Source organism: Diplodia seriata, assembly GCF_021436955.1.
Source record: "Diplodia seriata strain FDS-637 chromosome Unknown scaffold_1, whole genome shotgun sequence".
In the NCBI taxonomy this organism is placed as follows: Eukaryota; Fungi; Ascomycota; class Dothideomycetes; order Botryosphaeriales; family Botryosphaeriaceae; genus Diplodia; species Diplodia seriata.
In genome coordinates, this window is record NW_027117308.1 from 1,783,885 (window position 1) to 1,810,873 (window position 26,989).

The 26,989-nt window shown below is 56.9% G+C and overlaps 6 protein-coding genes across 6 annotated transcripts; 4 read left to right on the forward strand and 2 right to left on the reverse strand.

Moving 5' to 3' along the window:
* Positions 1 to 930: 930 nt before the first annotated feature.
* On the reverse strand, positions 931 to 5,259 carry HIS4 (trifunctional histidinol dehydrogenase; the record flags this gene model as incomplete). The annotated part of the gene is made up of 5 exons (XM_066772036.1): positions 931 to 1,133; positions 1,191 to 2,783; positions 2,837 to 3,700; positions 4,245 to 4,678; positions 4,970 to 5,259. 5 exons carry the CDS (start codon positions 5,257 to 5,259, stop codon positions 931 to 933), a joined length of 3,384 nt encoding a protein of 1,127 aa, XP_066637315.1.
* A 1,095-nt stretch (positions 5,260 to 6,354) lies between these two features.
* SLS55_000526 (uncharacterized protein) lies at positions 6,355 to 8,631 on the forward strand (the record flags this gene model as incomplete). The annotated part of the gene is made up of 2 exons (XM_066772037.1): positions 6,355 to 6,526; positions 6,626 to 8,631. 2 exons carry the CDS (start codon positions 6,355 to 6,357, stop codon positions 8,629 to 8,631), a joined length of 2,178 nt encoding a protein of 725 aa, XP_066637316.1.
* Positions 8,632 to 9,419: 788 nt separating this feature from the next.
* SLS55_000527 (uncharacterized protein) lies at positions 9,420 to 12,121 on the forward strand (the record flags this gene model as incomplete). Its single annotated transcript, XM_066772038.1, has 2 exons — positions 9,420 to 9,569; positions 9,821 to 12,121. 2 exons carry the CDS (start codon positions 9,420 to 9,422, stop codon positions 12,119 to 12,121), a joined length of 2,451 nt encoding a protein of 816 aa, XP_066637317.1.
* A 3,609-nt stretch (positions 12,122 to 15,730) lies between these two features.
* SLS55_000528 (uncharacterized protein) lies at positions 15,731 to 17,425 on the reverse strand (the record flags this gene model as incomplete). The annotated part of the gene is made up of 2 exons (XM_066772039.1): positions 15,731 to 17,115; positions 17,203 to 17,425. 2 exons carry the CDS (start codon positions 17,423 to 17,425, stop codon positions 15,731 to 15,733), a joined length of 1,608 nt encoding a protein of 535 aa, XP_066637318.1.
* A 4,017-nt stretch (positions 17,426 to 21,442) lies between these two features.
* On the forward strand, positions 21,443 to 22,267 carry SLS55_000529 (uncharacterized protein; the record flags this gene model as incomplete). Its single annotated transcript, XM_066772040.1, has 1 exon — positions 21,443 to 22,267. The coding sequence occupies one exon, from the start codon at positions 21,443 to 21,445 to the stop codon at positions 22,265 to 22,267; it is 825 nt and encodes a 274-aa protein (XP_066637319.1).
* A 2,366-nt stretch (positions 22,268 to 24,633) lies between these two features.
* On the forward strand, positions 24,634 to 25,848 carry SLS55_000530 (uncharacterized protein; the record flags this gene model as incomplete). Its single annotated transcript, XM_066772041.1, has 2 exons — positions 24,634 to 24,641; positions 24,798 to 25,848. The coding sequence occupies 2 exons, from the start codon at positions 24,634 to 24,636 to the stop codon at positions 25,846 to 25,848; spliced, it is 1,059 nt and encodes a 352-aa protein (XP_066637320.1).
* Positions 25,849 to 26,989: the final 1,141 nt, after the last annotated feature.

A 26,989-nucleotide genomic window follows, 5' to 3' on the forward strand; every position in this document is an offset into this window, starting at 1 on the left:
CTGAGTAGGATGCTTGTGTGTATTTGTAAAGGTTAAAAAAGATGATGACGAAATGATCAAAAGAATTGTAGACTAATATTTATTGCTGAAGATCTTTGGATGGCGTTTGCATGTATGGGCTGTCTCACGGTTGGCACTGGTATGGCTCAAAACACTGTTGTTTCCACGACACATTACCACGCCTGATGCAAGTTTGTAGATTTCAGAGGCTAATCTTGTAGCCATATGAAGAGTAAGTATGGCGATATCCGAATGCCGCCCTGGTACATTCCTTCCTGGCCTCAAGGGCACCAAAACTTCACTAGCTTTCCCGACAACTCTTCTGTATAGATGCATGGTATTCGTAGCGGAGATAAAGCAAGAGCGATGCTGGGCAGCGTAGCTTTGGAGGTTCATAGCCTTGCTGCGGACGCTGCGAGCCCCATGCCGAGGCCCGTCTCGATGTCCATTGGTCATGGAGCAGAAGCCATGGGCTCAGCGTTCACACGCATCACGAGGGATGGGATTACTGGGGCCGTTGCTGTCATTGGAGTCTTAGAGGTAGCTAGCTCTGCTTCGGATACTGAAAAGAAGCCCATTGCATGTCCCAGGTTGCAGCTACGTCAGTTACAACCAGTAGGTACGTATCCTGTGATCCAGACGTACTCTGGTTGCCGGAACCCTGATTGTACGACGCGGGTTAGGGCTCACACACCCCCAGGTCATCGGATATGGCATCCGAGGTCGGGCATACATAGAAAATCAACTGTCATAACAATTCTATACCGTGTCCGCACCAAAACACAAAGTCATTATATACAAGTGCCTCTCTTTTTTGTTACCCTCCATCTACACCCGCATCCACCGACACGCTCAACGTCCAAAGTAAAAGCATCAAAAAATGCACACAAATGGGCATACAAATCTACTCTAGTCAACCTCTCGTTGTCTCTAGGCCGTCGCCTCACCGTTCATATGAGCCAGCCTTATGGCCACAGCATTCCTGTGGGCCTCGAGCTCCTCGACCTTAGCCAGTTGCATGACAGCAGTGCCGACGTTCCTCAGACCCTCGGCGGTGAGGTTAGAAGCGGTGATGTGCTTGACGTAAGAGCCAAGGTTGACGCCAGAATACTGCTTAGCGTAACCGTAGGTAGCTGCAAAAACTTGTTAGCTTTTCTCTCCGAACAAAATCAAGAAAGGGAATAACTTACGCAGCGAGTGGTTGACACCAGCGGAGTAATCACCAACACTCTCCGGTGTCCACTGGCCCATGAACACACTGCCTGCATTCTCGACCATCTGCGTGACCTTCTCCACGTCATCAACCTGGAGAATCAAGTGCTCAGGCGCGTACATATTGCTCAGGACCATAGCCTCGTCGATGTCCTTGACAACAAGGGTTACCGAGTGCTCGATGGCGCCCCTGACGATGTCGACACGAGGCAGGGCCATGGCCTGCTTGTGTAGCTCGTCCTCGATGGCCTGGATCTCCTGCTCATTGAGGTCGACGGCGATGAGGACGACTTGCGAGTCGACGCCGTGCTCGGCCTGCGAAAGCAGGTCCGAAGCGACGAAGGCCGGGTTGGCCGACTTGTCAGCGATCACGAGGACCTCGCTGGGACCGGCTGGCATGTCTATGCTGACGCCAGCGCTGGTGTCGTTCGAGACAATCATCTTAGCGGCGGTGACGAACTGGTTGCCAGGACCCAAGATCTTGTCGACCTTGGTGACACTCTCAGTCCCGTAGGCCATGGCGGCGACGGCCTGCGCACCACCAGCCAAAACAATGCTCTCAGCACCAACCTTGGCAGCGCAGTAGACAATCTCAGGGGTGACGGAACCATCTGCACGCGGCGGGGAAGCGATGACAATCTTCTTGCAGCCGGCAACCATGGCGGGGACACCAAGCATCAGAGCGGTAGAAGGCAGGACGGCGGTACCGCCAGGGACGTACAAGCCGACGCGCTCAATGGGACGAACGAAACGCCTGCACTGGACACCGGGCATGGTCTCAACCTCAAGTGGCTTGTCTTCCGCCTGCGCAGCGTGGAACTTGCGAATGTTCTCAAAGGATACGTCAATGGCGGAAATGGTCTCGGGAGGCAGCTGCATCATACTGCGGGGAAAGGGTGCCTTAAGGACGGGAGTAGTGAGAGAAGTGGCCTTCTCAAACTTGTGAGTGTACTCCAGGACTGCGGCATCACCCCGCTCGCGGACGTTTTGAACGATGGGGTTGACGATACCGAGAATCCGGTCCGCCGAGCGCTGCGACGGCCTCTGCAAAACCTTCTCAACCTCTTCGGGGGTGTGATTCGCAGTGATGATGCGCTGCATCAGGATCTGGCCATCCTTGGTTCCAGCAGGGTCGTCCTTGCTCTTCGGCACAGACGCAGCTTCTTTGACCGTCTCCTTCGCCGCAGTGTCCCCCTTGGCTGCGCCGTTGGTGACACCAAACTTCTCGGCGAACGGACCCTTTGCGTCACCCGTTCTTCTTTTGATCTTCACGCTCTTCGCGTCCAGGTTCTTCTCAACGTCCTCCAAAGAGACACCGGCGGCAACGCACTTCGTCAATGCAAAGTAGAACAGGTCCGCCGCCTCAAAGGAAACCTCCTCTTTGGTCTTGGCCTCAACAAGCTCCTGCGCCTCCTCCATGATCTTTGCCTTCAACATTTGAGGATCGTTGAATAGCCTTGCAGTGTATGAGCCCTCGGGAGCAGAGGCCTTGCGGTCCTGCAGAGTTTGCTGCAGCTTCGAAAGACCGTGGTAGTGGCCGAAGCACGTTGCGGTCGCGAGATGACAGAAGCCTGATTTATAGATTAGCAATGTTGATAAAAGCAAGGACAGTCGAGATTCTTACCCCTTCCCTTCTGTCTAACGATGTAGTTCAAGCAGTCAGAGTCGCAGTCAAGCGACACTCGGACAAGCTCTTGGATATCGCCGCTGGTCTCACCCTTGTACCAGAGACCCCGCTTGCGGCTCTGGTACACACCACGACCAGTGCGCAGACTCTCCTGCACGCTCTCTTCGCTGCTGTATACGAGACCCAGCGCAACACCCCTCTCGTCTGTGACAAGGGTGGTGAAGAGACCGTCGGCCCTGTCACTCGTCGCATTGGCGAGCAGAAGCTTGCCAGCTGGGATCAACGAGGCCTCAGCATTGACATCGACCGTGAGAAGCGCAGCGGGGATGATGGGGGTGCCGGACAGCTTCGCGACCTCGAGCGCATTCTCCAGAGTGGGCTGGGCGAACGAGGTGAAGACGGCAGGCCTGTCGGTGCCGTACTCCTTCAGGTAAGCCAGCTCCAGCTCAACATCCTTCACGTTCGGCGCGTATATACCAACGGTGGTGCCGCCGATGGTGTCGATGAGCTGCTGCTTGGACTGGCCGAGCACGATGACGACGAGGCGGTCGAGGTCGATGTTCGGGACGGCGCGGAGCTGCTGCAGCTGCTGCAGGCTCACGAAGACCTTGGCGGCGCCGGCATCGAGCAGCGAGACGACGTCTGAGACCTCCTCGAGGGCGGAGGCGTCGAAGTGGGTGGCGAGAGTGCCGAAGGTCTCGCGCAAATAGACAAAGGCATCGTCGATGTTGGCGGGCGTCACGGTGGTGAAGACAGCGCCGACGTACGAAAGAGCCTGGGCGTCCAGTCCCTGGGCAGGGCTGGCGTACGACTGGAAGTCAATTGAGGGCAAGAAAGGGAACGCCATGGTGTCGCGACGTCCTGGAGGTGAGCGATGCCCTTCTTTGGTGGGGTGTCGGTGGTAGATGTACTATTGGCGAATCTGAGTCAATGGACTTTTTGTTAGCGGGCACCGATGTCATGAGAGGCGGGGCCAGGCTAAGCCGTCCGAGCGGCCGAGAGCGGAGCCAGGCCGGACCCTCGATGAGATCAACGCCCTTCTCGTTGGCCGACAGTCTTTCAGCCAATGGCACTGTTTCACTCGCACCCGTTGCTGTGGAACGCCGCTTATTTGCGCCATCCGCCTTTGTTATGCACTGTCTGGTATATAGCTTTTCCCTAGTAAAACAAGTATGACCCACCCGTTTCCGGGCCACCAGGATATTCGCTGCGAAAGCATTGCGATCCCAAATTCCTCAACGCCGCGCTGCCCATGACCAAACCAATCGGCATCCCGTGCGTGCGTGTTGTGCCGTAAGTATTAGAGGAGAAACACCCAAAACGGGTACGAAGAATCGAAAACGCTCGCACCGCAGTCGCCGCTACTTGGTTAGATAGTTCCTGTATAAACAACTGCAAAGTGTACTTGCGCCCATTGCATCCAGTCCGTCGGTGATCTGTTTCGTGATCCGTCCGTCTACTGTCTTGTAGCAATTGGGCACATTCTCCCCGCCACCTATTGACTGCTCTGCGCGAACCGCAAAAGGCCATGCGTTGTCGGATGTGTCATCGGTCGGGTAGTCCTTTTCCATTTTCGTGTACAGGTAACCGGTAAATATAGTCGAGTTGAAGTAGCAAACTGTGCTAGAATCGTCATCTGTGATCGACGTCGTCGGAACCACCTCCTTGTCCATGGTGAATTGGAAGTGATAGCGTTCACTGTCTTGTCCTTCGCTGTAGAGCACGAGATCTACATCTTCAAAGTCAACCGACAGCTCATTGTCAGTCGACGAGATCTTGTAGTTCCCCTCCGAGCCGGTGATGATCCAGTTGAGTGTGGTCATGGCCTTCTTCTTGTTGCTATTGTAGATGACGTATGGATAGCAACTCCATGTAGCACTGTTTGATGTACAATCCGGCGTCACGGTGTCCAGGAAAGTAGTGAAAGAATAGGTCCCAACCGGGAAATCGGCGCTAACCGTTGAAGAGGAGGTCGATGCAGATGATGAGGTTGATCCTGATGATTGACTCGTGGCTGAGCTTTGGGTGTCGCTTGAGGAATCGGATCCAGCCGAAGTACTGCTACTTGACTTGCTACTCGGTCCAAATTAGCACCTGCCCGTTGTAATTGGCTAGGACAATATGCCATACCTGTCACTGTTGTTCGTTTTCCGCAAGCCGAAGACCAGGCCGAGGGAGAGGGCGATGATGGCCGCGATAATGATAGCCGCGATGAGGACTAATCTCCACAATCCTCTGCGTTTCGCGGCGTGCCGATTGTTCTTGTCTCGCCCAAAGATGCCTCCGTCGGCCCAAACAGTGCTGGATATCTGGCCTCCCTTCCCTCTGAGCACGCTACTCGTGGACGACTCTTCAACGTCGCGGAGATTCTTATTGCGGAGGGCTGAGCGAGGAGGAACCGGCGGCGATTGGGTTGCCATGATGGCGGAAAGGCGCCGACCCGACGGTAATGAGATCTTTTTCTCCGCCGGCACTATCACCTCGTGGATGTCGCCTTTCTGGCTACTCGTGAATAACTTCATGGCTGGTTCTCTTGGCCGCGTTCCAGGCAGCGGGGAATTTGATGGGCTAGGACAATGGACCGGGAAGGAGGGAAATCGAAAGAGTCAGTTGGCGGCGGTGGCATAGTCTAGAGATAAAGTTCTCCAATTGGTTTCAGGCGTGACGGCGCATGGCGAAGGGGAAGACGGGACGAGACCGGGGACGGGGGGCAGCGAACGGGTAATTAGTATATGTATGCGGTCGATCCCGGCCGTGTAGGTCGGTGGAGAAACTGATTCACGACGTTCATCTCATCCGACTTTGAGTTGGACCACGAGACAGGAGGCAGCGATTGCGAGCCGGATGCGCCACGATATTGAAATGAGCAGACCATAGCTAGCACGGGCTGGAGCTTGCCAATCAGGCGCCGGCGGCGGGAGATCGCATTCGCGAGTTGAGGCTAGTGCGGCGCCAGCTCGCTTCCAACGGATGAAAACGAGTCGATCAGGCCGAAAGCGCTAAGTGGTTGCTGCAGGAGATGCGGGAGTCGGTTGCGGCGCGACACCTGAAACACGCAGTGCCTCGCGGCAAGCGCTGGGAAGCACACGGGAAGAAGCTGAGGTGGTTCCTGGTACGGTAGTACAGCAGGGTTGAGATGCGTTCGCAGGGGCCGCGCAGTGCCTGAATGGGCGGGGCTGCCGGAGCCGACGACCGAGCCAGGAACCCGCGCACAAACATCACACACCCACGCAGCGCGACTGCATCAGCGGGGTCGCTTCGAGCTCCGGATACCGCATCAACCCCTCTGCCTCGGTCGCTGCCAACCACATTCATCAACCAACTCATTAACCCCACAGCTGCGCCCCGACGCACGCACGCTCTTTGGCTCAACTTCGGACTTTCGTTCCTGGCCAAGCCGTTACGCTGCCCGTCTCACCTCGGGCACTCTTCCATCTCCGTCCAACGCCCGCCAACCGCGCCCAAGCTACTGCGCGTAGGCGTCGATCTAATCTGACCTAGGGGTCCAGCTCGCCATGGCTCCAAACCCGTTCGCAGGTGCCATTGTGGTCCCTATTGAGCCCTACTCCGATGGCGACCCTACACATTGCCCAAGCCGCGCAGAGTTCAGGCTGCAGGACCCACCGTCTATCTATTTGGAAAAGCTTGCAGAGTCTTGGATGAAGGAACGGGGCGAATATCACAAAGGTGAGCTATTTCGCACAGACCGTCAGCCACGCGTGATGTCTGGAAACCTCAACTGGCTAATCTGGTAAGGAATGGAACGTCATAGCTAATCATGTATAGGCGTTACATATACTTTGGACAGATTGCCGCACGGCTACACTGTCTGGGGCAAGCCTAGGAAGAATCAGCCGCAGCATGTGGACAAGTGGGCTTATGGCCACCCGGACGGGAAGACCTTTGACTCCCCCAACAGATTCTTCCCCCACTTCCTCCATCTCATGAACAGCAAGGGCAATACAATCGGTTGCCCGTGTGCCGTCTGCAGCACCGCGAGTAAAGGCAAGGCTCCAGCAGCCCCTTCCTCAGGCACGAAGCAGGGCTCAGTTCAAGCCATACAAAAAACCCTCCAGAAGTTCAAAGGCAAGCCTCGACAAGTCGATACTTCCGAACTCCGTACCGATGATGAGGGCACGCCCGACATATATCGCAATCTCATTGACAAACTGAAGCGCGATGGTCAAATCGATGAGCCTGTCAAAGAAACCCTGAGCTTGGATTGGAGAGCCGAGCGCAAATGTCTTCCGAGGGTACTCGACGAGCTGTCAAAGCAAGGCCAATGGATTCCTCGGCCCGGCGAGCTCGTACTATTTGAGCGCAACTTGTCACCAGGCGCCACAGAAGTACGCTTCGATGACGCTACTGGAGAGTTCAAAGTTTGGAGCGTCACCCACCGCCGGTTTGGCACTCACCCACGGTGGGAGGCCGGCATTGTCACGCAGACCGCAGCTGAGACGCCACACGTAGAAGACTTGACTAACGAGACTGACAAGCAGTACCAGCGCAATTACTCTGGATTCAGGGTTGAGCCGATAGCTGACCCCAATAGCACTGTCAAGCACTGGTCCAAGAAGCACAGGTACCTCCCGCTGACAGCAATTCGTCCATTCTCTTTTTGGTCTGAATTCCTTCACGGAGTTCCTGAGCAAGAGTGGCAACCGACAATCAAGCATGCCTTCACAGCAATGTCCTCGTTCTCGCTGGTAGAGAAGCAACGATTCAAGGGCACATGGCCGACAGCGACAATTGCCTGCCGAGGGATCTACATCGGTCCCGAATTGGTCCTCTGCGGGGACACTGTGCGCTTAATGCCAAGCCAACAAGGTGCCGACGTAACGGACATTTTGAGAATCACGTCCATCAATTTGCGTCTGATGAACCTAGACACAACTAGTGATGATGACTATGACCAGGGCCATCCGTATAACTCTGCCGTCCACATTACTGGAAAAGCATTCACGTCGGAGCCAACACGGGCCGCAAGCCGGATTCCACTTACGGAAATAGAGAGGAGCAGGATGCCAATCGAAGGTTATGAAGAGGAATGGTACTGGCTACATGCTCCGGAGAAGAGCTTACGGATTCCCTTCAGCCGCATCCTCGGCCGCTGCTTCGAAGCCGAGGCCATGCAGTCATGGTTTCCATCGAAGTCTTCCGGCTATAGCAATGAGCAGGGCCCGGGACTGTCAAGAGGGGTTGAAGGCATGTTCCGGGCACGACACTATTCGTCTCAGGAGTACTCGAAGATCGAGAAGGGCAAGACCTGGTTTTGGGGCGACAGCCGCGTCGAAGCTTTGGATCTTGCGACGGTGAATGGACAGGAAGTCGGCAAAAACGACAAGACCCGCGACCCCAAAACATGGCGCAAACTGATCAAGGTCATGGAGGGTAGTGCCGGGCTCGAGGACAAGCTCGTGTTGAAGAACGCGGCACGCCCGTTACGGCCGAGCAGCAGCGGGAGCGCGATGGTCGGCACATGGCGCGCCGTCAATATCCCGGAAGAAGGCGATGAGGGAATGGAAGAGGCGCAGGAAACCCGCAAGAGGCCTCATAGCATGATGGAGAGGAACGCAGGCGTGAGCATGGACACGGAAATGGACGAGGACGACGAGGCTGCTGCGGACCAGTTCGTGGACGAGCTCGCCGGCGACGTCAACGTCGGGCTCGCGCCGAGCGACGAGGAGCCGGCCGAGAGCTCAGACGGCGACGGCGACAGCGACGTCATCATGCTAGACGACGCGCCGGCGCAATCGAAGAAGCAGAAGCGCTTAGGGTTTCGCAACGAGTAGGCGGTGCGGAAGGGCTTCTAGCGCATGGCACGTACGGAGGCGCAGCTCACCTTAGGGTTTGGATGTTCTGCCGGGTCGGCGTCGGCACGGGACGCGGCCGTTGTTTGCCACAGGGGCACAGCAGCCCGCCAGAAGTTGGGGGAACCGTTCTGTAGGGCAGACGTCCAGCGGGACAAGTGGTTCAGGTACGGTATTGGCAGGTAGCCTAGCAGCCACTAACGCAATCGGAGCACGCTGACAGGCCGCATGCCCGCATGCCCGCATGCCCGCATGCCCGCATCTCCACTGAGCCCTGCATGCGCCCTGCGTGTCGGGCTGCGTCGGCGATGAGGCAGGTGCTGCAGATAGCGAATAACGAGCAGTACGAGCGGGCCCTTGCACGGTGAAGTGCGCCCTGCACGGTGAAGTGCGCCCGACGCGGCGTGTGAGGTTTGCTGGGCTGGGCTGGCCGGGCGCGGGCGGCGGTCAACGTCATGGGGAAGCGGGGCCTCGTGACACACATCAGGGCACGCTCAGTGCTGGCACGGCTGGGCGAGTGGCTGAGGCGTGCGGCGGTAAAGAGATCTGCTCGGCATCAGGCTGCGCCGCCACTAGCAGCGATTATCGCTGCTGGCCGAGGGCCGGTCAGGAACGCTGAAAGCGCCGGTGCGCAGTCCCCACTCGACACTCATCTCCTACGCGCTCCTAAACAACAAACTCCAGCAGCCCCAGCGGCGCCCTTTCCTTCCCCCGGTGCTGATGGAGGCTAAAAGGCCGCCTTGAACGCATTCCCCGCCTCCCGCACCACCATGGACGAGCCCGTCAGCCCGCGCACTAGCGCCTCGAGCGGCATTCCGCAGTGTTGTTGTGGCCGCACCGACTGCGCATTCCTGAGCCACAACGGCGAGCTGCTCGAGAGCCTGGAGCGCGACGTCCAAACCGCCGCCCAGCTTGGCCAGGTGAGTGTCCGCCGTGCGACCGCCCTGTCCCACGATGCAGCAAACACGTTGCTCCCCCCGTTCATCTCGTCCTGCCGCGGTCATCCCTGGCATCCTCCACGATCTCCTCTGAGATTAAGCCAAGATCCAAGCACGTCAACACCAGGCCTAGTTAAGGCGTGCATCCGTGCTGCGCCGACCGTGCGCCGTCATTTGCCTTCTAGTCGCGCCGCCGTTTTATTATGCTTTCCTCGCTGACCTTTAGCCTGCAGGCTCTGCTCCAGCGCCATGAAGCATACATCGCCGACAGCGAAGCTGAGCGGCGTCGCATGGCCGCCAAAATAGAGTCTCTCGAACACGAAAAGGCCGACCTCGAGGCCCGCAACGCGAAGACGGTCCAAGAGAATCGCGCCCTGCTGGACCAGCTCGAGGCCATCAACAATGCCGCCACCGAGACCGACGCGCACTGTCACGAGCTGACCGCCGCTCTGATGGAAACGCAGGAGGAACTGCAGCGCATGACCAACCTCGCTTCCCGCACCGAGAGCCTGGAGAGGCAGCTCGCCGAGCTTGAGAGAGAGCAGCAGGAGCTGCAGAACAAGCTGAGCAACACATCGCACGATGAGAAGTCCGCGGTCAGGCGCTGGAGGAAGGCAGAGCAGACCATTGCTGCTCTGACGGAGCAGATGGAGCGGATCGAGAAGGAGGCCAAGGAGGAGCGCGAGCGCCATGTCGAAGTCGTCAGCCGCATGGAGAGACGTCGGGCTGTGGAGCGCGAGCTGGAGACAGCCGCCGGCAGGCTTAAGGGCGCTGCTGCAGCGAAGGCGGGCGGCCATGACAAGACGGGCACGAATGTGGTGTCGCATTTCGTCAAGGACATTCTCCAGGACAATGCGAACCTGCAGCTCGGCATCGTCGAGCTTCGCGAGATGCTCATGAACTCGAACGACGAGGTCGAGCGGCTAAGAGAACAGCTTCTACTCCACCAGCCCATGAGCGAGGCCTCGGAAGATCCCAGCGGACCAAGTTTGCAGAAAGAGCTGGGTTTGGACTCGGACGAGCCACAGGAGCCGCAGGAGCCACAGGAGCCACAGGAAACTCCCAAACCGCCACGCCAACTCCACGTTCACCACCATTACCACGCCGCCCCTACTGCTTCCAAGGATCCCAGGAAGGGCCACCTGCAGCGCAGGTCCTCGAAGAAGAGGCGAAACGTCGTTACTCCAAGCCACTTCGCACCTCCATCGGGAATGCACACCCCTCGCTCCTCTATCTCCATGCCTCGACCCACGACCCCTTGTTCTGCCGCTACTATTCTTTCACAAACCGCCGTTACCATTCCTAGCACCGCCAAAGGGCACGCCCACCGCTGGTCCGTCGCGAGCCACCAAACGGGCGTCTCCATGGCGCCGTCATCGGTGCCCAGCTCTCCCTACTCACGACGCACATCATCCATTTTCGATCGCATGTTCAGCGATGCCGGCCAGGAGGATTCTTCGCGACCTACGAGTCCCGAGAGCAACAATGACCCCGGATCGCCTGACTTTGCACCCATTTCTACCCGCGGAAAGGGCCCCGCTAGGACTCTTACCACGCCTGCAGCTTTCAAGCTCCATGCTAAGGCTGCCCCGCCCATTGAGGTCAGCGCAACCGCGTCGTCGCGCATCTCCGAAGAGGAGCTCGACAACCTGTCACCGATCTGTCAAGATGTCATCACGGAGGAACAGGAGACAGCATCGGATGCCGACATCTCCGCAATTGACATGTCAACGCCCGAAGCGCAGAGTTCGGAAACGAGCGGCGAGGTGTACATGAATGGGCAAATCGGTCGTGGTCTGCGCCGTGCCACATCGCACGAGTCTCTCCTCTCGGTGCGTGGCATGGACATCTCGGTACACGCGCGCCCGTCGCAGATGTTCATTGCGCCTAACAGCCCCTCATCTCAGGCGATGGCCAGCCTTAGCAACATGGTTGCGCGGCCGAGCATCTCCTATCGCCACGACCAAGACGCTAGCGCGGCGCACCGCAGCCTCCTCGCGGGCTTCACTGCGGATCAGCGCAGCGGTGGTCAGAGTTCTCGGCCCAAGCAAAGCAATTCGGGCGGAGGCATTGGCCGCAAAGTGGGCGGATGGGTTTTTGGCAAGTGGGGCTTTGCGCCCACACCGACTCGCGCCGCTGAAGCCACGGCTGCAGAAGCCGCTGCCAGCACATCAACGACGACTTCGCTGTCGCCCAACGCGCAGGCTCCGGCGACACAGGATGGCCGTGCGAGCAGCTCCAGCACGGCGTCGTCGACGGATTCTTCATCGACGGCCGCCACCGAAGTGCCGTCGGCTTCTGGAATCCGGCGCTCCAAGTCGCTCAAGCACCGCACTCCGGGCATCAACCAGGCAGGCCCCATCCACGGCCTCGGCCCGTCGATGAAGGCGCCGTTCAAGGTCGTCGTCAAGCAAGACGAGGTCGACACCGACGCGCTGAGGGAAAGCCTCGCTGAGGCCGGTGACAGCCCCGTCCGCACGGAGCCGCAGATCAGGATCGAGCCGCCGTCGGAGACTACGGCAGCCGGTGCGTGATGATTGTGGGGCGCTGTAAGAAGTTTGTACGATTATTTTTGACGCTTTGCTTCCTCGACGCTCCTTCACATCCCCTTTGTTCACCTGTGTTTGTTTTTGTACCCTGTTGGAAAATCACAGTTGAATCACCTTTGGATTGGCGTTTATACTCAAGATCACGGGCATACGGTGTTTGGACGGTCGCATGTGTCACAGTCATTGTTATTTGTTGGTTTAAATCGTCTGGAGAGGAGCCGCGGCTCAAGTGATAGAAAGTCGTTTTACGATACCCCACGGGTGGTTCGCCTAGTCGTCTGCGCGTTTTCTCTAAGTCATTTGGTAGAGATTTGTCTTTAGGTTTGTGGGGCCGCATGGGTCGCACGGTCGCAGTTGAAGTGTCCGTCTCGTTCCCATAGTTTTGTTTGCCTTTCAGCCTTGGGTCCTTTGTCGCTGAGCTGTGCTGTCGTTCCTGCACATACAACATTGTACACGCACTCGGCCTCGGGGGACGACGACGCGGATGAGCCAATAGTCGGCGCTGGCAGGGATTGCACTGGCGTCCGTTCGCCATTGGAGCCGTTGCATTGGGAATGCTTCTGGAAAATGTTGGTAGATCTTACAGTTGGAAGGGCGAGAAGGAATCGGGCAATGATCATCCTCAACACACACACCACCCTTTGATCTTTTGGAACAACTCAGTTTTCTTTCCTCGTTCCCCGGCGCCCCGTGCGTACGTGCAGATTGCCAGCGTATTGCTAACAACTCATTGTCGCGCTCTCATTTGCAGCAGTGAAGCGACGAAATCAAGGCAGACGAGGCTGACGACAAGGTTTGGTGCTCTACGGTGAGGGCGTGTCTGCTGCGCGTCGGACGATGCGAGAGGAGCTGTGCAGATGGCGGTCGTTGCGCTGAATGAAGCGTCTGTGTTTCGCTCGCCTTGCCTCTGGACGGCTTTTGCGTCTGTTATAATAATGGCCCGTACGTCGCAGCGAGAGAGACGTGCTTGATACTCCTGTCAAACGCTTCATTGTCGTCGTCCTTCGTGCTACCTGCTCGCTTCTCAATCTTCATACACCTTTGGTGTTCAGACTGTGTTTCGGAATCAGTCGATCTCCACCATCCACCGGTCTTCCTTCCTACAACAAGCTCTTTTAGCCGCTCTGACCGGTCACACCCGCGCCGTCGCGCCACACCACCGGACACTCCACACCAAACGTTCAGAGAGTCATCGACCAGTTACCCCGACAACCGAACGACTACCACCTAGTCGTACCGGAAAGAGAGAGAGAGAGAAAAATTGCAAGCAAAAATTCGTACCACGGAGCGCTCCGCCGTGACGGCCGAAACCCCGGTTCCGCATTAAGGCATCAACCCCACCAGAAACATCACCACATCCTCGGGAACGGCCGAGGACAGCCGGCAGCAACCGCAGTTCCTGCGAACTCCGCTCCACACTTTTTTTTTTCTCCCTTGCTCCACATTCGGGGTTAGCGAGAATCTCCACATTTGGAGAGAGAGAGAGAAAGTAGGAGAACACGTGAAAAAGAGTGGGAAAAATTAGTCAGAGGAAAAAGAAAGATTAGTAGCAAGATGTCTCCCGACGGCACCTCCGCATCCGCCACGAAGCAGCAGCAGCAGTCGTCGTCCAGGAGCCCGAAGGCAAGCAGTCCCTCGGCGTTCACGAGATACTGGACCTCGCTGGTCGAGCTGTTCTCGTTCTTCCCGGCCAACGGGACGGTGGACGCCGCCGCCGCCAAGGTGCTGCGGTGCAAGTACAGCGGCGACGAGGACCTGCTGGACGTCGAGGGCTGGGAGGAGGCGGATGATTTGTGGAGGGGCGTCGTCGTGGGCGGCGGGGTTATGAGGTGAGTGCTTTTTGCCCTTTTCTATCTCGAGGAATGGTCTTGCTAACACGGTGTTGCAGTTTTGTTTGAGCGCTTCTTGTGGTTGAATTTTCGTGGTGTTGAAGCGACTTGTTGTGGTTACCCTGGAAAGCGGTTGCTTTCCTTTGATGGACGTACTGGCTGCAGACCATTCGGAGACAGCAGGGTCGTCATCATGTGCTTCTCGCCTCGATGTGGGACTACGTTCCCTTCTATGCTTGGCATTTGGCCTTAGGGAAGAGATGGGTTTTGGATCTTATAGGTTTCCTTGTATGGCGGCTATGGTTCTTTTTTCTTACCTCCCGGAGTTTTTGGCCATTGGTATTGCTCGACTAGCCCTGGCGTACTCGGCACTTGTATTTTGGATCTGTCTTCCTACATGTATAACTGTCAACAAACTTGTATAACGAAATGTTTTGTATTCCATTCCTTCAAGTAGACATCATGTTCTGGGACGGCGTTATTCCAACATGCTTACTGAGCTGAGCTTGATCATCAATTACATATGTACCTCTTCATCAAACTTTACTATTGCAGCTTGCGCACGATCGAAACGGTGCCAGGGACTGCGTGGAACGCAACAGCATCTCTGCGATGTCGCTGGTAGCCTCCACGGATCAGTGGTTGCTCCGAAGGTGGCGATTACGTGCCCAGGAGGACTCAATGACCGGCATGTAAAGCATCACTTCAAACACAACGTCAACTAAATAGCACACTTGCGCCCAGCTAACCAGCCCCCTTGACTTTCTACGCAGGACCACGGTCACTCGCTTCGATACCAGCAACCTCATGCCCGATTCTGCATCCAAACAGACACACAGACCCTGCAGCAAAACTCCACGCGGCAACCACCCTACACCTCACTTCCCAATCTAAACCCCTTTAAGTCCGTGCCGCGGACAGCTTGACTTTCCCCCCAAATCAACAGCCCACCAATGTCGGAGCTACAACGTATGGGCCTGGAATTCCATTGCACTTGCTCCCGCAGAGCACTCGCTCCCGCAGAAGGGTTGTGAGATAGGTCAGAATTCTGCCTGGAGCAGGGGAATCAGGCTGGTGGACGCGAAAGCGTACAAAAGTGTTGTGCGCCAGTACCTTGCATCGATGCTGGAGGTGAGCATCGAGCCTTGCTGGTGTTCGTCCTTGTACGCCAGCACCTTGTCTTGGCGTATAGTGAGCCATAGTAGCACTTGCAAGGACCAGCGAGTACTGTCGGTGGCAGTTTTCCGCAGAGTCGTGACGCACACAAGCTGCGCTACCGCCAAGTTACCTTCTACTTTTATATCCAACCCCCCCCCCCCCCCCCCCCCCCCGGGGCCACCACATTACCATGCAACTGAGCTGTGTCACATGCGCACCGAAAAGCAGTCAATTCCCGATGCATCAATTTCAGATTAAAAACTTTTAATAAACTAAACCGCAGGTACTTAGGGGTATCCTCGATTGCAGTACCGCACCGTATGCAGAAATTTGTAACGAGAAAAAAGCAAGCGCAAAAGCGGAAGACCTCTAACTTTCCTGTCCCAATTTTTATTCGAATCCGCTCTTCCATCCCGTATCCACAAGTCCCAGACCAAGCAATCTTTGTAAATCTCCAGGACGTTTCATGCCGGGGGTATATGCGCAACTTATTCCCAACCACAGACCGGACCCAAAACTCCACGGGAAAAGTATCGAAACGATTAAAAGATGCGTAAAGGAAACCGAAAGAAACAAAAGAACCGAACAAAGGGCGAGGTCGATATTTTCAAGCCATCACGCTTATGACCGTCTCCACACCCCTCGTCTGCATTCCCGCAAAAGCCGCAGCCTCGTATCCAGGCGGAGCAACGTTACCCATCGCTTGCACCATCTGGCTGCCTTCTAAGAACTCGGCGTTTGGCGGCGCGACGCTTCTGGGAGCGAAGACCTCATCCATGGCGGCGTCCGTGTCGCTCTGCATCGCTTGGCTGGCAGCACGTTCGGCACGCTCGGAAGCGCCCTCGGCGCTCGTCTCGGCCGTGACTTGGACGGGAACCTTCAAATTGATCGATGAAGTCGCCGAGAGGGAGAGCGAGAGGTCGAGGCGGTACACGCGGGAGATGAGACAGGAGTGAAAGGTGGGGATGAAGCTCTTGTTGACGGGCAGCTGGATCGGGATGAGGAGGTTGGCGGTATAGTAGGACCTGCCGGCGACGTAGGCATCCGAAGGCTCGGGGATATTCTTGCCAATGGACACGGCAGAGCAGTCACTGATGCCAGAGTCGCGGCGGGAGATGTCCGGGTTGGATGCGGCGGCAATCTCGTCGGCGGTAGGCCTGTGCTTAGTCCATTGCACAGCGGCCATACAGCGCGAAGAGAGCGGAAGTGTGTCCGAGTAGGTTCCCTGGGATATGTCGAGCATGACCTGCTCGCGGGACGGGAACTGGCGGCGCGGCGTGGTGGCGTAGAAGGTCGTGACCTTGAGCTTGCTGCTAAGGCTGTTCAGCCTTGGCGGGAGGCTGTTTTCGTCGGCGGGGTCGAAACGCAGGAAAACTTTGGCAGAGGTGGTGATGGGATCATTTTCCGGTGTGCGTGCACCAGGAATGCAAAGGCTGCGTGGCTGCTGCGTCTCCATAACCAGTCTGCCCAGCTTTCCCTTGAAGATTCCCTTACGGATGTTCTTCTCTTGCCTAAGACGGTACTCGGCATCTTTTGATCCTACGACAAGAGGTGGCTGCTCTTCAAAGGCCGGCTTTACCCGTACCTTCTTGCTCTTGTCCACCAGTGTCACGACCTTGCCGTCGGTCTCGCGCTCGCGGGTGACGGTCACCTTGATAGCATAAGAGATCCTTGCCATTTCTGGGGCGAGATCATCGAGAAGTTTGCCGCTATGGCCGGAAATGGATGTGTCGCCCATGCTGGGAGGCACCTGCAGGTGGGCGGCGCGGACCTGGTCATTTGCGTAACGCTGGCAGGATTTGGGGAGAAGGTGCGCTGGAATGACGAAAGTGAAGGGGAATTTATAAGTGCGACCAGCCTCGGCGATCCGGGGCATGGGGAGCGTAGACTCGTCGATGGGTTGGCGAAGTTTGAGGAACTGATGAGTGGCGTCGGATCGCGTCGACATGGTAGGAGCAGATGCAAACTTGTCCACGAATGTGCTCGATTGGCCTGCGATAAGGACACAAGGTCAGCTGGAGGCGAACGCCAGGACAGGGCAGGACTGGGCTGGGCTGGGCTGGGCTCAGGAGTACGTACCGACAAAGGCGATCTCTATGTCATCGAACCTGGTATCGTGCGGGGCAGTAACAGACACTTCGCCCTCCAACTTGTCCATGGTGGAAAACGAAGTGATGTAGCTACCGTGCGGGCCACTCTCGCCCCTCAGCGAGATGTCGATGACGGGCTTGCCCTGCATAGCAAGGTTCCGCAACTTGACGGAGATGGCGCTATTTGCGATTGAAGGCGTGCGGGCCGACATGGCGGAGGAAGAGCGACGAGACATATTGGAGAGCGTCGAGGAAAATGAGTGATGAAGTATCAAATAGCGGACAGTTTAGGCAGCCGCGGGAGCGGTGCGTGAGATACTAGGGTTGACGCGATAGCAAGTCCGGGGTGCGGATAAAGAGCCTCGCCTCGGAATGGCTGTTTCTGGCTGCCTGTTTTGGTTGAATCTGGGGAGAAGTGAGGGGCCCCGACTGTCGGCGCGACAGGCGTGTCTTATACGGAGACGTCTGCCATTGCATGACGGGCCAGTGCAAGGGCGTGAGGCTTGGGATTTTCGACATGTGCGGCGTCGATCTGAGTCACCGAGGGGAAGAATGGTGTCCCAAAACAGGCGCAAGCTTGACTAGCGGGCCGTGCGCAGGGCGTGGAATAGTGACAAGCGCGCAGCGGAGGGGCTACCGTGCAGCAAAGGCGCCACAAACGCGATGCGTGCTCGTCTGACCTGGCCGCTGGGCAAATCCACGCCTTGTCTGCAAGCCACAGATCACCGCTGATGCGGCATCCACCGTCTTGCTGACATAGCCGACCCTGACAAAGCTCAGCCCTATTGTGCAATTCCATGGTTGATGGGACCATTGCCAGCGTCGCATCACGAGCACACTCCTTACCTGACGGGCGGTACGGGCTGGCGCGGGCGTCATCGGTGGTGCAACGCGCAGCAGGCGGGCTCGGCTCTAGACCGGGTGGGCCGTTTGTGCAGTGGTCGAAAGCAGCGTGCTGGAGTCATCCAAGCCGAGTTGGAGGGTGCAGAGTCGCGCAGCCTGACCCGCTAGTGCCGACTGCGGAGCGCCAAGCACCGCCGTTCGCAACTCCCCCGCTACCACTTTCCGTTAGCCCGCTGCCGCTCAGGGAGTCGCCCATTGCGCGTTCCTGCCCATCGATAATCGAACACCGTGTGCGCTGTGCCAAAGGGGTCAGGAGAGACGCTCGCCTCTGCCGTCCCGTGGCCACCTGCGGCTTCATTGACCGGTCTGATTTAGCTCAAACTCTTCGTCATCGATGCGTGTTTTCTCCAGCGGTGTCGTCGCGTAGGGCGCGTATGATTATCAAGCACGGCCGCTAACCGACTTCCCGCGCTGCCTGGATGTCGCCAATCACGTCAATCCTCCGTGCTGCTTTGGATGTGGCCAATCACCTAGCGCCCCATCGCCGCTAATTCCAATGTTGGAAAATCGATAACAAAAACGCCTGCTGCTACGCTGGCTTTCTCCGGCGATACTATCGACATTCGCAGAGTGTCAAAATAGAATAGCGGAATGGCCACGAATGGGAATGCAACCACTCGCGTGGGTGTGGAATACGGAAGAGGCATCGGTCCCATAACTTATATCGGCCCGTTGCGGGAATCTCCTATGCAGCTCGCTGACTATTCCTGTCCTGTGTTGGTCGCTCTCGCATAAGCAGAGCTCACTGTAGCACTCGAGTCCAATCGAAGACAAGCCGTTCGAAGGTCGACTATAGACGTTGCATGTGTTTAGCAAGCCACGGAACGCGGACCGTGGAATACACTTACTACACCAGAACGGAGAATCGGCTTGGCTCGCTGGCACATCGACGCGCCTCGAACTGTGCTTGGTGACAGTCGCAAAAGCACCAAGTCCAAAAAAGATCGAGATTGGACTCATTCGGGGTAACGACCAAGCTGGGAAGGTAGTCAACGCAGTATTCTGTAGAGGCACGAGACAGACCCTTCCTCTGCTAGGGTTCCAGACTGAATCCAAAAGAATTGGTGGTCCTCGTCCTGAGTAATTGCGGTACTAGCTCCTGCTATCGCTGCATCTGTGCTGATATCGTTCGTGGAGAACTTTTGGCGCCGGGTGACTGCTTTGTTTTGTCTCTTGAGCCCTGCTTGGTATTTGCGTTGGCTAAACACTGCGACATGACGACTTCCAATCGTGTAAACGCGCTAACTATCAGGGCCATCCCCAGCCTTGTTTGGCCGAGACTTCTCCACAGCATAGAGGTGCGGCGGTCATGATGAGTCTGCCTTGCCATGATCTTCCATTATAAGGCCGCCTCACACTGCGTGTTCGAGATTTTGCCACCGCCACAGCGATTCCTTGAAGTGCCCACATAAACACGCGTGTCGTCCTCGCTTTGGCGCAAGATTGGATGCTGATGGGCGGCCTGACGGTGCAAGATATCGGTGCCACAAATGTTGACCCGAGTGATGTAAACTTTTCTCACCTACAGGATTGGATATGCTCACGGCGCGAGTCTTATATCGCATCGTTTTGCCGTAGTCGAAACTGATGGATTTTCTATTGAAGAGTAAACGCGCATTGCTTCCATAGGCACCAAACGGCACTCTCCCGTCTTCCGAACAGAATGAGGTTGTGTGCCGTAAACTTACTCGCGCCCTTCACGATATGTTTTTGCATGCTTCACATGTCTTGTGGTCTTGAGTAAGCATCCAGAGGCGAGGTTTGCCGCAAGCTGTACGAGGTGCGATTAGGCTCGTCGAGAGTTGTTGACGAGTAATTTCCGAAAATGGCGCCGCTCAGGTACTGTCGAGCAGGTGGCGGTCCGGGCTCGATGTTATAGCGCAACCTCAACGGTCCTCGTTTCATAGTAGAGATCGGTGGGGAAGATATGCGGCCATCTTGGCGGATATCTCAAAGCTGAGGCTCTGCTGGCGCAGTTTGAACGTGCAGGTGACTTGGAAGGTGAAACGTGAACTGGAGGTCTGGTCAGGCACCGCATGTGGCCCGTAGCCTCCTTCGCCCCACATGGTAAGCGTGGCTAAGGACATCCTAAACGGTCAGCCAAGAGGCCCAGAAACGTCCATGTTAACGCTCCAGCGATGAGACGAAGCTGGGTTGGGAAAGGTGCAAGCAATTGGCGAGGCGAAAGGGAGCCTGGTGCGGCCAAGGGCAACCGCGCTAGCCGCGTTCGGGTAGCGAAGCGAAATAGGCAGGGGTGTCACTAACCACCGTCCGCCAGCTGTCACTCTGACACCCTCTGCGCCTCAACAACCCTTGGACTGATCCTCCACACCTACCACGAACTCTATCTGCGCACCGGCGCCGTGGACGTGTGCCTGGAAGGAAATTGTCGTCGATGCGCCAGGACAGACCAGCCAATGGCGCAACTGCACCTTCCCCGGGAGACATCCGAAACCTTTGCTGTCTCTTTCCAGCGCGTCATCGTCAATGCGCCATCTCGGCGACTACATGTCGTCTCGGCAGCTACTGTTCCAGCCACACTCTGTCTCATTCACCGGATGAGCTCCCGCCGACAGTCGTGCAATGTTGAGCTGACGGTGGACTTCAAAGCAAAATAAGGAATCAGCATATGCTCCATGGCCTAGCAAGCCAGAGTACGGACCCGAACGCTGACTTGACTGATACTGAGCCTACACCACTACGTACTGCACGCCTCTCCATCCGTGTAATATAGCGGTCGTGCCTGGATCGAGATAGATTTCTCCGCAGGGTCCCAGCGCGACCAAAGGGAACCCCGCCCACCAGCCCTGCGTTGATCCTGCCAGCGACTGTTGGTTCTTCTTTGACGTGTTTAGTGATCGAAGAAAGCTAGCAGAAGCAAGCCACACGTGCGACCACGGGTAGGGCCGCCCGCCTCGACGCCCAGGAATGCTAGTCCCAAGTTACGTGTTCGCTGTCGCAGCGTGCCGCTCAGCCTCGTCCCGGAAAACCTTGTCCCTGAACACCACTGCATTATGCGGAGTTAGGGTCTCCCGCCAGTACCTAGTGTATTTTACTCGATCCGTCCGCAATGTTATTCCCACGCATTCATATTTTGTCTCGCACATGCCCTTCGTTTCCATTTGCAGAACTAACCACCAGGCACGATGACAACTAAGCAAATGGACAACGCCCCTCTTCTTCCTCAGACCGTATACGACCCCAATGGCCATGGCCGGATACAACCCATTGTAGACATGCCTGGCCGAGGTGGAAGTATACGATCTGAACAATCTACCACCCGATCCTTTCGCCCGGACGCACACGATAGTTTCAGAGCATCCTATATGCCGCTAAACGAACCGGGATGCACGAACACGTCAACGCAGACTTCCCCTACAGACGTTGGCCAGTCTATAAGACTGCCTGCTCAGGCCGCAATTTCACCTCTGGTCTTTCGCAACGACGACTCTCAACCCCACGACTACAACACTTCACCCTCAGTTGTCTCTTTCTTGAACCAGAACGGTTTCCCCCAACCCAAAGCTCCTCAAACAAACGCCACGGTGATCGGCCGATGCACCTACGAGGTCAGCTTAGACCGCGGCTACTTCAACAATTTCCTCCCCTCGCCTACCACGAAAGAGCCTGAGCATCACAACAAATTGAGCTGGCACATCAACAAGAGCCCTTTGGTCAACGAATCCAAAGATATACCTGAGAACATGTCAACAATGTCTTCGAGCCGAAGCGTCCCGTCTGCAGACAGCAACAAGCCTTTTATGAATGGTACTTCTGGATTTGAAAAGAGCGAGGAGGACCTCACACTGGTACAACGAGCAAAGAAGACAAGACTGACGACGATCTTTCTCGCCCTTGTGGCCATTGTTTTCTTCCTCGAAGAATGTGTCATGGGTGCTGTATGGGCACTGTTGCTTTCAAAACGATCCAACGGTGCAAGTGCCTTCGCAAGAGGTTACTTCGAAAGTAAGGCCATGAATTTCGTTGGTTCAGCCGTCGGAGCCCTCATTGGCCTCACCATCCAATGGTTTCTCTACCCGAAGCTCTCTCAAAGCCGGGTCGCGCTCCAGCTGTGGAGCTTCATCCTCATCTTCTTGACCTACATGGGCTGTTGTATTGCGGCGGGCATGGCCAAGAGACTTGAATATTGATCACTTTCCTTCCTATTTTCTTTTCTCTTGTCTGTTCCCTGTATATATCCCTCTCTTTTCTCTTTCTTGTCAATTCTTTTCTTCTTCTCCTCTTCATTTTTCTGGTGTCTGTCTTTTCGGCAATTGCCGAAAAAAGGAAGGAGTAACCAGGTTGGGTTCTGCGATACCCTTTTCAGCAATCGAGCCCTTCGCTTCCGGTCAAGCCAATCGACTCGCCTCGAGTAAATAGATCCTCGTCAACCGCGTTCGACAAACACACCCGACGGTGTGGGTCACCAATTATCCGATTGAAGAGAAAAAAAAAATCTTTCTCGACCGGTGTTTCCTCCTCCGCAGATAAGAGACTCAAGATGCACCCTTGCATGCAAAAGGAATGGACGCCCCAGGCAGTGGAGACATAGATGAAAGCGGCCTCTGCGTGGGATCATGAAGAAGGTCATGGCACGACCTAGCGGGTGCATCCGGCGTCGGCTGTTTCCCAAGGAATCCAAAAAACGCGCACCTGCGGTTTTACTTTTCAAACATTCCTCATGTTTCAGCGGGTTGGCCCGGCCGGTTGGTCCACAGTGGGATGGAGGAGTAAGGAGTTCATGTTTTGAGTTGTAATCGGGGGAAATACTTCCGCGCAGACATTTTTCGGCGAGGAAGGGGGGATTCCAGGACAGCAGGCAGCACATGGCCGGATTTTCTTTCTCTTATTCCCACCGGACCGAGTCATCTCAACTGATAGATTTTGAAGCTTCACCTCATACATATTCCGTCTTGTTATCATTACCGGTTAGCATCAGACCAACGTAGTCTAGCGAACAACAACGTCAACCTCGATGTTCACAACGGAAGCTGCTGGGCCTACGAATTGATCCACAAAAGTTCTCCAGGACACTGAACAGCGAGACAGCTAGCGCGAAGAGCAAAGGTTCTGGGCCGCGCTAACGAGCGATGGTCAAAGAGCAGCGAGGGAGGGGGGAAAAGCGCGCGTGCGCGTTTGCAGCAGGTTTGAAACGAAAGGGTGGTGCGGGCGAGATGGTCTGGCCGGTGGGCAGGGGGTATCCATATATAGTAAGAGGGCCCTTTTGCGAGCTGCAACGGCCCCACCGAGGCGCCTAAATCGTCTCCGCCCTGCCGCATGCCTTAGCTCGCGCCCCAAGCTTTTTCCAGCCTTGGCCCTGCGTACTTGCTGCTCTTTCCTATGGCGGCTGAGGTGGTGGCGGCGGCGGCGGCGGGTGGTTGACGCCATCATCAACGTCGGGCGTCCCGTTGACGATGAGTTGTCGTGTGTGGCCTTTTTCACTTCTCCACTGTTGGACCGCGCGCCTGATGGAGGATCGGCGTAGATCCCCGGCGCATCAGAGAAAGGGCCACCGGCACTGGCTGGCGCTTGCGGAGCGCTGCCCGCGACGACCGCGGAAACGGGCCAGGCACCAGAGACTGAGGCACGTCAGTTGCACCCATCATCAGTTCAGCGGCATCAGCTGGGGCATCTCGTGAACGGCGACCAATGGCGCGTATTCCTTTGCAAAAATGGTCGGGGCAGGCTCTCGCTAAACAAGCTGAGCGGGAGTGCCGCAGAGGCGGGGGCGTTGCGATTGGCTGCGGGCCTGCTACGCCACTGACGACCCGCTTTCCGCCCCGGGGCAGAGGGGCGCTGAGAGCAACGTACGATCATGTACATCATCTGATGGGCCGCGACGCGTGCTTGGTCGCTAGCCGCTCTGTCAAACGGGCTGGTGGTTCGGTGGCCAGCGCGCAGCGGGCGCTCATTGGGCGGGGCTGGAGGCGATGCAGGCAGGGATGGCCGCCCTAGCTCAGGCCTCCGGGCGCGTAGCCATCGCACTTCCTCTCTTCGGTCACTACACCCACACACACCACTCTCACCTTCGCGCCGCAATATGGCCTCGTTTGCAGCCGCAATGGCCCGGGGCCCGGGGCCCGGCCGGCGAGCGCGCGCGCGACGAGCAGCGGTGGGGACCATTGACGGCCGAGGGCTGCTGTATAACCCGGCTTGCCTCCCATGGGAGACGTCGCTTTTTCTTTTAGCTTCTCTCACTTGCTTCTGATCTGTATTCTTACTTTTCTGCTGTGCTTGTGTAGCCGCCGCAGCTCTGACGTCTCGGGCTGTACCGCAGCTGCCTGGTCGTTGTCGAATTAGCCCTGCTGCGTTTCTGCCTTACCTGTGGCTCAGCCTTTTCTCAGCCTGTCCCTACCCTACTACTTTACTTTCTTGAAACTCCGTGGTCTTTCCTCCTCTCTCTACTCTCCAACACGCGCCCTGCCTTCCCAGCGCTTCCTCAAAACAAGCCTGTGTTGTTTCGCTTCCCATCCCACCTATCCACTCAACCACCGGAACAACCTACGAGGGGACAAACATGGCGGCGTACCACCAAGCCACCTCATCCGGATCCTCCTCTTCCTCCCGCCCAGCCTCAGCCGCCGCCGGCCACCACGGCAGTCACCACCCCCAACTCCGCCTGCCGCTCTCCCACCACGGCCTCCCGCGCGGCCCCACCTCGCCAGAGAATAGCTACAGCAGCCGTTCGCAGCGGTACGAGCCGCTTTCCAAGAACGCCACGGCCGCCACCCCTCCGCTCCGCCAGCAGGATCACCATCACCACCACCCGGCCAGCAGTGTTCGCCACAGCGTCAGCAGCACCCGGCGTCTTTCCAATGCCAAGCCCAACGATCGATACTACTCCAGTGACGACGAGGACTTTGACGATGCTGACTACGACGATGACGACGACGACGGCTACCACTCCTACCCCTCCTCTCCAGCTGGCCCCGCCCTGTCGCCGCCTCGCACGCCCGGCCACTTCTTCCGCCTCTCCGTCGCCTCCTCGACATCGAAGACGGACGTCGACGCCCCACCCTCGCCGCCCATGACGCCCTTCTCGCCCGGCGCCTTTCCCGGGGCGATGATGATGGGACCGAAAGAGGACGACGACGACGAAGAGCCGCTCGCCCGGCAATGCTGCCCCCGCTGCCGAAGCAGCCTGCAGGCGGAGCAGCGGCAGTCCCCGAAACCGGCGCTGCCGTCACTGTCGACCAAGTCCGCCGTCGCCGCCGCCGCCGCGAGGCTCCAGACGCAGCAGCTCGCCGCCGGCGTGCAGCGCGCGCGCTCGATGGACGAGATACCGAGTCCGATCCGGCGGATGATGTCGACGCGGAGTGTCGGCGGAGTCGGCGGCGGCGATGGTGGTACCAAAAGCACGGGCGCACAGGAGATCGATCACGGCGATGGCGACGACATCATCGACCCCGCGGTGCAAAGGGGTTATGGCAACGGTGGGAGTGCGGCCAAGGAGAGTGTCGCGCGGCCCTCGTCGTCTTCGTCGTCGTCGTTTGCGGTCAAGTTCGGGAAGAAGATCAGGCAGAAGTTGAGCGCTGCCGGCCCGAGCCCGAACGCGAATGCTGACGCACGGCCTTATTCTTCCTCGAGCAGGGAGAGTGGTGGTGGTGGCGGTGCTGTTGGGAGGATGAGGGCGTCGTCGTCGGCAGCGGCGGCGAGGGTGTCGGCGAGCAGCAGCAGCAGCAGGAAGGTGGAGTATGAGGAGATGGAAGATGTGCATTGGTCGGAGATATGAAAAGGCGTCGTTGGAACACGCATCTTCATTTCTCTGTCTACGCTCATTGCCGTCACAGCGAAACATGGGAATGGTACGTTGAGGAACAAAAGCCTCTCAAATGGGGATTTTTGTATAACAGTTTCTGGTCAAGTACCTGAAACTGGCATCACCGAAAAAGCCGTTCTGCCAATTATCTCTGGTATTTCTGTTCCGGGTCCCTCTCAGCCCGTTCATCACGGTTCAGTTACAGTACTGCCCAGGAGGTCTGTAGTAACGCTCTTTTTGGATGTTTGTCTACACTGGCTCTGGAGTTTCATAGTTTTTCTGGGTCGGCTTTTTTCCTTCTTGTTCGGCGTCTAGGAGTACCAGGGTCAGGAGGTATGTTATTGGACATATAAGATGATGTATCGCTAAATTGAGACAACATTGGGGCACACGAATTACATCAGGGAAGGGGGAATGGTATGAGATAAGTTCAGTTGCCAGAATTTGCATCAATACAATATGGGGCGAAGTGATTAACAACACCCGAAAGGCTGATACTGCGATCGGAGACACAGCACGCAGTTTTTTTGCTCACGCTATATATGCACGGCTCCGATGTCTCTCTGAATGGAGTGCATGGGTATGTGGTGTGTAGCTTTAATCATTCTTAGTGCTAAGTCTCAACCTAGATTTCTTCGGATATTTGTTCACCCAAAAAGAGGTAAGAAGTCAAACTGAGACTGAAACGCTCTGAAACAAACAACCACTGCTCAAACCGACGTCATCGAACGCAGCTCTATATCTACGAGATCTTTACCCGCAACCTCTCTCCTCACCGCACGAAACAAACCCACCACCTCTCTCCGTCCGCACGTCCATCACCCACCGGCACGCACTCCACACTCCTCCACGGCCGTCGCTTGCCTGCACGAACCTCTTCTCCCGCGCTGCCGCCGCCCTCCTTTCTTCCGCCCAGCCTCCTGCTATCGACTCCGCCACCGCCACTGCCGACCGCCGCCACCTCCCACACAAACGCCTCACGACCCCTCAACCCCGCCACCAACGCCTCCCGCAACCTACCACCACCACCACTCTCACTTCCTACTTCCCCGCACCACCACCGCCGCTGCCGCTGCTCCTCCTCAACCGCCCCCACCACGTCGTCCAACTCCCC